Here is a 10070-nt window from a genome sequence, read left to right as displayed (position 1 = left end):
CCTACCTAGTTCAAAGCCACAGAAGCCCATTCTGCAGTTCACAGAGTTTGAAGGAAGTATAATGGGTCAAGCTCTGGTTTGTTCTGACTCTGAGGGTGGGGCTCAATACGAAGACCTCCCATCTGATTCCCCCCACTCCCATAATGGTGGATTCTGTCAAGGAATCAAAACACAAGTATTTGTGATAATAGTTCATACCTTCTGGGCATAGGCAACTTTGGTGCTCTAATATTCCACTTCTGTTTGCCCATTACTAGAACCACAACTTCTAGGGCTGTTTTTAAATTGTTTCCTTTGTTTTTACCCAGGTTGACCATAATATGTCTAAGTGTGATTTTCTTTTTTCCCTCATGAAAGTAATTCATTGGGCTTCTTATTTGTGGATTGAACCATTCATCAATTTGGGAATATTCTCAGCCATTATAACTTCAAATGTTGTGTCTACTATGCTTTGTATCTCCTCTTTCTGAAACTCCAGTTACACTTATGTTAAACTTTCTAACTCTGTCCTCATTGTTTCTAAGCCTCACTTTCATATTTTCCACTCTTTCTACGTGCTACTGTATTAGTTTTCAGAGCTGCTTTAACAAATTACACCAAGAAATTTAGAGGTTTCAAACAATAAAAATTTATTCTTTCACAATTCTGAAGGTTAGAAGTCCAAAATCAAGGTGTCTTCAAAGTTGTTTCCTTCTGGATGCTCTGAGAAAGAATCTGTTCCATGTTACTCTCTTACCTTCTGGTGGTTGTCAGCAATTCTTGATATTCCTTGACTTGTAGACACATCAGTCCCTTCTCTGCCTCTGTCTTTGTATGACTTTCCTCTATGGGTCTTTTCCTCTGTATCTGTGTTTCAAATATCCCTGCCCTTCCTTTTATAAGGACAACAGGCACTGGATTTAGGGCCAACCCTAAATCTAGAATGATCTCATCTCAAGACCATTAACTTAATCACATCAACAAAGACCCTATTTCTAAATAAGGTCATATTCAATGGTACCAGGGGTTAGGATTTGGACATATCTTTTTAGGGGACACAGTTCAACACACTATAGCTACCTTCTGATTAATTTTCTCATATAAATCTTCCTGTTTATTAATCTCACTTTAGTTGTATCAAATTTGCTGTTAAACATATTTATTTAAGTTTTTAAAATTTCAATTATCATATTTTCATTTTTCAAAATGCTTAGTCTTTTTTTAGTTTTCGCCTCTGCACATCTTTTAAAGCTGTTCCTTATTTTCTTAGATATAGAAAAATATGGCTATTTATATTTTGTGTCAAATAGGTCCAATATCTGAAGTTTTGTGGGTCCATTCCTATTGTTTGTTGTTTCTCTTGGTTCATAGTGCCTTGTTTTCTCATGTGTTTAGTGAATTTTTACTGTGAGTAGTTTAATTTCATTGAAAATTTGCTTTTTGAGATTCATGGAGACATGGTATTAATGTGGGTTCCTTCAGAAAGTGCGTGCATTTTACTTCTGCCAGAGCCTGGGATAACTTCATGTTTAAGATTACTTTAAACTTAATTTTTAGTTTGAGAGTTTGGGGAGTGTGTTATGGAGCTACACACAAGAGATATTGTGTCAAGATTTAAATGGGAAGATGAATGTAAAACTCTTAGCACACCGTCTCATACTTGGAAAGACCTCAATAGACACTAAACTTTGTAGTATCAGGGAAACTTCCTTAGAGACAGGAGAGGGTAGAAATTATCCAAACAAAAGGGATCACTGGACGAGTGGGAAAAATTTATTAGCATTGATAAAGCCTGGAGCAACTAAATAAACTTTAATATAAGTAAATCATAGAATAAAAGAGTGAGAATGGAAAGAGGTGATGCTGGAGAGCTGAGAGTGGGACATATCAGGTAGGACCTGGTAGACGTAATAAGGAATCTGAACTTTATCCTAAGACAAATGTAGTTATTGAGGGGTTTCAAGCAGAAAAGTATCCTGATTATATTTATGTTTTAGAAATATTTTGGCTGCTGTATGGATAATACGTTAGACGGGGCCAATAGTGGATACTAGGAGAACAGAGAGTGGACTATTGAAGGAATACAGGCAAGAAATGAAATGGGGAGAATGAATGAATTTGATAATATTTGGTAGATGAAGCCTTAGAATTTCATGACTGACTGGATGTTGGAAGTGAAGGCAGGTTAGAGTTAAGGACAAAGCCCAGGTTTCTGACTAGGGCAACTCTGTTGGTGGTATCACTCACTGATATGGGGAATAAAGAAGAGGAGCAGGCCTGGAAGATATAATGATAAGTTTTATTTTGCACATGTTGAATGTGTGATATTTTAGATGCTTATGATACTCAAGAGAATGTCTCCTCTGCTCTTTCTTTGTGTTAGGGAAATGCAAAAGATGTAGGTTTTGCTATAGACTCCTGCTAAAATGACCAATTTTCCTTTAAGGGAAGTGGGAGATCCTGCACAAAACTTCAAGAACAGAAACTAATTCTTCCATCCCTTTCTCTGGTGACTATACATGTTGTTCTGTATTAGATATGTTCTGATTTTTTGCTTTACAAAACATGGTTATCATATAGACACTTTAATTTAGCTTACAGATAATTCAATTTAGCTTCTCCTGACTCAATAAACAAGGTGTGGTTGGCCACTTATAAGATAGCCCCCAATGATCTCCACCTCTTAGTATACACGTCCTTGTGTAATCTTCTCCCCTTCAGTGTGGGCTGAACTTTTTGACTCACTACTGAGGAATAGAATTTGGCAGAACTGACATGATAGCACTTTTGAGTTAGCTTATAAAAAGACTGTAGCTTGTTTGGGGTGCTTTATTTTATGTTTTCTATTGGATGTCTCGCTATGGGAGAAACCAGCTGCCATGGCATAAGCCAGCCCTGTGGAAAGGTGCTCATGGCAAAGAACTGAGGCCTACCAAGAGCCATGTGAGAGAGCTTGAAAATGGATCCTCTTCCAGTCAAGCCTTGAGATGACTGCAGCTCTGGCTGACATCTTGCTTGTAGTCACATGAGAGACCATTAGCCAGAACCCAGCTAAGCTGCTCCCAGATTAATGACCCACAAAAACTGTGAGATAATAAATGTTGTTCTCAGACACTTAAGTTTTGGAGTAAATTGGTATGCAGCAGTAGATAACTAATATACCTGGCTTGCTGGCAGGGCAATCAGACTGAGTCATGCAAAGTGAGTTTGAGATATAGGAATGAGAATGTAGTGATTGAAATTTTAAGCTTTTTTATTTATTGAAGAGTTAAAAGAGTACATTAACAAAACTTTATCTGATAGAGAAATAACACCAGAACTCTCATGAATGTAACTATCACCACCAGAGATACTGGTTCTGCTGAGTTTCTCCATAGTTATGTAATTCAAAGGCTGAAAGATTGGCTGAAGTCAGGATATGAATCTCTAGATTGTTTCTTCTGAAAAGACTTAGAATGAATCAATAAAGTCCTTTAATAAGGAAATTGAAATGAAACTTCACCTTTGAAGAAAGAGTACTCTCATTCCTGTAGCCAAGGCCTCCAGTTAAAAGGAAACAGAGGGTTGTGACAGTGATCCAGTGAGTCTGGTCCCAAAGCTCCCTTCAGCTTGTTTCTTGCGTGACTTTGGAGAGTGGACTGGGCATGATTTAGAGGCTAGAGACTTGTTTGACAATGGGAATATGCAAAAATTTGAGTCCCGGACCCATCCTTTGACCATTAGTCAAAGCCATTAGTGCTACAGATTCTTTTGGCGTCTCATGTTTGAAGGATTCTCAGGTATCAGTGTCATCACTTTGAGGGACACAGCTGCTGCCATGAGTGGGTGAATGCTTGTCTTGCTGCCTGAGATGGGACATGCCTGCCAACATCCTCGTCTATGGTCGTGTGAGACAGGAGCCAAAACATGGAAGAGATGGGAGGGGAACAAAGATGCCAGTCCAAGAGGTGATCATTTAGGCTTCAGGCTATAAGTGGTTTGGGATTTCCACAGATGAAACAAGTCTCTCCAGCATAAGGTAGCAGCAGGTCACAGCCCTAGGACCTGGCTGGTTTTATCAATCTGGCAGTTCAGGGTCAGTGCAAAGGACATCCCCAACACCTGAGAAAAGAGTTGGGAAAATGTGAGGTCTGTTGTAGGAGGAGCTATCTTCCCACAACCTCTGGGATCAGCCTCAGAGAAAAAGAAAGCATCCGTCACACTGAAGCCACCTTTCCTGCCATCACTTCCAATTCCTTCACAGGAGTTCTCTGCTTTAGCTTTAGAATGGCAGCAGGAAGATAAGTTGGGTGGTATTGGCAAGAAAGGAGAGTATAAAGTGTTGGGACATTTTTTGTCTCCTTATGAAGTCATAGAAGCTCTGCTGCTGGTATAGTCAAGGTCTGCACAAGTCAAAACTTCATGCAATTAGTCATCTCTACCCATGGCCTAGGCCTTCTTGGTTTCTAAGCAGAGAAAAATCATTTCTCTCTTAGCTTCTTGGTTAAGTCTTAGCTAATCTGTGATATACCCAAAACATTTGGGTGTAAAAATGGTAGAAATATTGCATAATAAAAAAGCACAAAACTATCCCCAATTCACTCTTGACTTTTTAAACTAAAGCAGAGAAACAAGGAAAAAATTTATTATAATTGACATCATCAACTCCTGCTTAGCATACAAGGCCAATTTTTCAAGTTGAACGTTTCATCCAACACAAGCTTTTCCAAACCAGTGAATGAAGGACCAAACTCGGGATCTGCTTGGTGGCTTTCAATTTGACTATGAAGCACTCATCTCTTTTAGGGATAAGGTGACCACATAGATCTTACAGAATATTTTCTATAAGACTTGAATTGGTAATAACATCATTTGATACTTGAGTGGGGGAGCTCATATTCATTGAGCACATACTATGTGCCTGGTACTGCTCTAAAACCTTACATGACTTAACTCATTTATTCTTCACAATTGTCCTGTGATTAAGCTCTTACCTGGACCACACACACACAGATAGTGATGATTCCGATATACAGGAAATTGGAGTAAAACCACTGTTCTGCTTTTACATAGCAACCCTAGAAAAAATTACAAGTACAAATGATACTACTATATTATTCAACCTTATCAGGAAGCTTATTTGGGAAGACAGTTTTTGTTTTGCCTTATGCCAAGAGACTTAGACCATGTATTATATTTTTATTTTCTTTATATGGATGAATAAACAGACATCAAGTAGAGAATATTAAACTAGAGACTTTTCTGGTGTTGTTATCATTACAGTGGCATCTAATGTAGAAGTCCTTGATCCTTACACACTGAGTTAAACTAGCTCCCAGGAGGCATGTAAGTAACAGATGTCTTTGTGTTCTTTGAACATTCACTACTGACTTGGGATTAGCAAATGGGAATATAGGCTATAAATCCTAGCATTGGTTGCGTTTCAGTTTTGCTTAAACAGCTAGTAAACTTTTTATGGCCCTACCAAGCTCCGGGACAGCTACTGGTTGATGAGTGTCCCAGAATTTCATCACAGACCTAAAAAATTGGGGATATTTCCAAACAATCCCAAGAATGGATAACCTGGGTAACAGGATCTTAGGTATTTGGTCCATAAGATGATTTTAGCTTCTTCTCTGGGCCTAATCTGGAGGTCCAAATTAAGTAGGAAGGTTGTTTCAGCAGTTCCACCAACTCTCTCTCCCCCAGCTCCTCACTCCTTCACATATGATTCATTTTATTAAGGGGCTGGATGCTGCCATCTCCAAGGGGAGAGAGCAGAAAAACAGATAGAGAGAGAAGCTTTTCTACCTCAACATTACAAATTTCACTTTCAACCATAAGAAGACTTATGTCTTGCTGAAGGAAAATCTTGACATAATCCTCTGCCACTATCACACAAACTTCTCCCCTCTCATGTAATAGTTTAGGGTAGCAAGATGCCTAATGGTGTCTCTAGTCTAAATGAGCTTGTTTCCTTTTTTTTCTGATGTGTCTAGTTACCTGGGTTGTCTCCCTGGTCTCTATTTTGTTCAAGATTCTCTGTTTCTGGTTGGGAGGACTAAGTCCTGAATGACTGGAGTTTGTAAGGTAATTAAGTTTAACTAAAGAGGACAAAGACAGAAAAGTTGCCCCAAAAGTTACCTTAACTAGTTGATCTTGAGGGCAAGATGATGGTACGCCATGGGTCCAATCACTTCTGTTATTTACACCACAACATTGCAGCTAAAAACCAAACTCAAAAAAATGTGATAGTTAGAAAGTCAACATAAAGAAAACTGTGGGTCTTGGAGAAAAGGTGGGCTCTTCAAATCTGACTCTATAGCAGAAAATCCAGCATTGGCCTGACTACTATGGCTCTTCAGAAAAAAATACTTTCAAATCCATTATACCATTTCATCCACATAAGACTCCTTGAAGTAGAGAGGGCATGTTTAATTTATTAACATTTTACATATCAAAAATTAGACACACAGGAGACTTTTATAATGGAGGGGTCAGGCTGACTATACCGAGACCCACCAACCAGTCTTAAGGTCACAGGAAGTAGGACAATCCAACATTATATATCTGCTTGCATGATGCAATAGGAAATATGAGCTATGTTAGTTTCACTACAAATGGAACCTGCATCAAGCCTCCAGATTCATGAGTATGGGAGATAAAGACTCGCTGACACTAAAATACCTTAAAGAAACCACTAGCCATATCCAGAAAATGGGGAATTCTGTAGGACAAACAACTAATTTCTTTCCACAAATAAATAGCATGAACAAAAAGGGATACTGTTATAGATTAAAACAGATTTAGAGAGACACATCATCCAAATGTAACATGTGGACCTTATTTGGATCTTGTTTTGAAGAAACCAATTAAAACTAATTTTTGAAGTAATTAGGTAAATTTGATTATAGACCATTTATTAGTATTATTAAGGAATTATTGTAAATTTTCAGGTGTGTCAAAAAGAAATTATTTTACATGAAGATTAAAATACACACATCTAAATAACAAATGATCAAAGAAGAAATCTCAAGAGAAATTTAAATATATTTTGAATTAAATGAAAATTAAAACACAACTTAAAAAATTTAGGGGATGCAGCAAAGCAGCACTGAGAGGGAAATTTATAGCATTGAATTTATAGAATTGAAGTTCTTGCTAATGCAAGAAAAGGTAAGAAAAAGAAATAAAAGGTATACGGATGAAGGAAGACATAAAACTGTTTTTGTTCCTAGATGACATGATCGTCTACGAAGAAAATTCTAAAGAATTGACCAAAAACAAACCTTCTTATGACTAATAAGTGATTATACCAAGGTTGCAGGATACAAGGTTAATATACAAAATTCAATTGCTTTCCTATATTCCAATAATGAATATGTGGAATTTGAAATTAAAAACACTACCATTTACATTAGCACCTCCAAAAATGAAATACTTAGGTATAAATCTAACAAAATATGTACAAGATCTAAATGAGGAAAACTACAAAATGCTGATGAGCAAAATCAAAAAAGAACTAAATAAATGGAGAGAAAGTCCATGTTCATGGATAGGAAGATTCAATATTGTCAAGATGTCACTTCTTCCCAACTCGACCTATTGAATATAGATTCAATGCATCCCAATAAAAAATCCCAGCAAGTTGTTTTATGGATATCAACCAACTGATTCTAAATTTTATATTAAGAGGCAAAAGACCCAGAATAGCCAAGACAATATTGAAGGAGAAGAACAAAGTTGGAGGACTAATGCTACTCAACTTCAAGACTTACTATATATATATATAAAGCTACAGTAATCAGGACAGTATAGTATTGGTGAAAGAATAGATCAATGGATCAATGGAACAGAATAGAGAGCCTAGGGGCCAGCCTGGTGGCACAGCAGTTAAGTGTGTGCGCTCTGCTTCGGCAGCCCAGGGTTCGCAGGTTCGGATCCCGGGCGCGCACCAATGCGCCACTTGTTAAGCCATGCTGTGGCGGTGTCCCATGTAAAGTGGAGGAAGATGGGCACGGATGTTAGCCCAGGGCCAATCTTCCTCAGCAAAAAAGAGGAGGAGTGGCATCAGATGTTAGCTCAGGGCTAGTCCTCCTCACACACACACAAAAAAGAATAGAGAGCCTAGAAATAAAGCCACATAAATATAGTCAACTGATCCTTGACAAAGGTGCAAAGGCAATATAATGTAGAAAAGATAGTCTCTTCAACAAATGGTGCTGGAACAACTGGACATCCACATGCAAAAAAATGCATCTATACATGGACCTAATGCCCATCACAAAAAAATACCACAAAATGGATCATAGACCTAAATGTAGAACACCAAACTATAAAAGTCCTAGAAGATAACATAGGAGAGAACCTAAATGACCTCGGTTATGGTGATACCTTTTAAGTAACAACATGAAAGGAATGATCCGTGAAAAAAATAAATCGATAAGCTGGATTTCATTAAAATTAAAAACTTCTGCTCTGCAAAAGACAATATTGAGAGAATTAGAAGACAAGCTATTTGCAGAATATATTTGGAGAAAATATTTGCAAAAGACACATCTGATAAAGGATTGTTACCAAAATATACAAAGAACTCTTAAAACTCAAGAATAAGAAAACAAACAACCTGATAAAAAATGAGCCACACCTTGACAGACACCTCACCAAAGAAGACATACAGATGGCAAATAAGCATATGAACCGATGCTCCACATCATATGTCATCAGGGAATCAAAAATTAAAACAACAATGAGATACCACTACACACCTATTAGAATGGTCAAAATCTGGAATACTGACACTAAACACTGATGAGGATGTAGAGCAGCAGGAGCTCTCATACATCACTGGTGGTAATGAGAAATGGTACAGCCACTTGGGAAGACAGTTTGGTGTTTTCTTACAAAACTGAACATACTCTTACCATATGATCCAGCAGTTATGCTCCTGGTATTTATCCAAAGGAGTTGAAAACTTATGCCCACACAAAAAAACCATACATGGATGTTTACAGCAGCTTTATTCATAATTGCCAAAACTTGGAAGCAACCAAGATGTCCTTCAGCAGGTGAATGGATAAATAAACTGTAGTACATCCAGACAATGGAATATTATTCAGCACTAAAGAGAAATGAGCTACCAAGCTATAAAAAGATAGGGAAGAACCTTAAATGCATATTATTAAGTGAAAGAAGCCAATTTGAAAAGGCTACATACTGTGTGATGCCAACTATATGACATTCCGGAAAAGGCAAAACTATGGAGACAATAAAAAGATCAGTGGTTGCCAGGGATGGGAGTAGGAGAAGAGATGAATAGGCAGAGCATAGAGATTTTTAGGGTAGTGAAAATACTCTGTATGATATTATAATGATGGATATATATTATACATTTGTTCAAATGCATAGAATGTGCAACACCAAGAGTGAATCTTGATGTAAACTATAGACTTGGGGGGTGATAATTATGTGTAAATGTAGGTTCATCCTTGGTAAAAGAATGTACTGTTCTGGTGACTGACGTTGAAAACTGGGGAGACTATGCAAGTGTGGGGGCAGAGGGTATATGGGAATTCTCTGTACCTACCTCTTAGTTCTATTGTAACCTAAAATTGCTCTAAAAAAATAAACTCTTTTTTCTAAAAAAAGAAGTTATTATCTTTATATTTAATGGGTAAAAATGATATAATGTCTAATATTTGCTTTAACATATTCTAGCAAAAAAAGCATAAGGGCTTAGCTGAAATGATATTGGCAAAATGTTAACTGTTGAAGCTGGGTGATATGTAGCTGGAGATTCATTTTGCTGTTATTCTCTTTACTTTCATATATATCCGAAAATTATATAATTAAAAGGCTTCTAAACTGAATTGAAAAAAAAAGAAAAGGAAAGAATTGTGGATCTAGAGAGGTTAAGCGACTTTCCCAAGGCCACGTCATCCTGGTCTCTAGACTCTTATTCCTGTGCTAGTTCTTCCATTCCACACTAAGCAGATAGGGCAGGGCCACAGGTGGCTTCATGTGGTCATAGTGGTATCGTCTGAGACACAGACTATGCCAGTGCCAGGCTGGCTTCCTGACCCTTCTTTATCTCCCAACACACCAAGGCAGGA

General features: G+C 37.5%; 1 protein-coding gene across 2 annotated transcripts in view; it reads right to left on the bottom strand.

Moving 5' to 3' along the window:
* Nucleotides 1–3214: 3214 nt before the first annotated feature.
* CD53 (CD53 molecule) overlaps nt 3215–10070 on the bottom strand; it is a 29031-nt gene continuing 22175 nt past the window's right edge. For both annotated transcript variants that reach the window (XM_058538758.1, XM_058538757.1), the window contains 3 exons: nt 6103–6183; nt 4953–5036; nt 3215–4080 (listed from right to left, as the gene is read on the bottom strand). In XM_058538758.1, coding sequence (XP_058394741.1) covers nt 4009–4080; nt 4953–5036; nt 6103–6183 — 237 coding nt within the window. In that variant the 3' untranslated portion in view covers nt 3215–4008. The remainder of the gene's footprint in view (nt 4081–4952; nt 5037–6102; nt 6184–10070) is intronic.

This window comes from Diceros bicornis, chromosome 4 (assembly GCF_020826845.1).
Source record: "Diceros bicornis minor isolate mBicDic1 chromosome 4, mDicBic1.mat.cur, whole genome shotgun sequence".
NCBI lineage: Eukaryota > Metazoa > Chordata > Mammalia > Perissodactyla > Rhinocerotidae > Diceros > Diceros bicornis.
The sequence above is the reverse complement of the archived record's forward strand: the minus strand, read 5'-3'. Positions and strand labels throughout refer to the sequence as shown.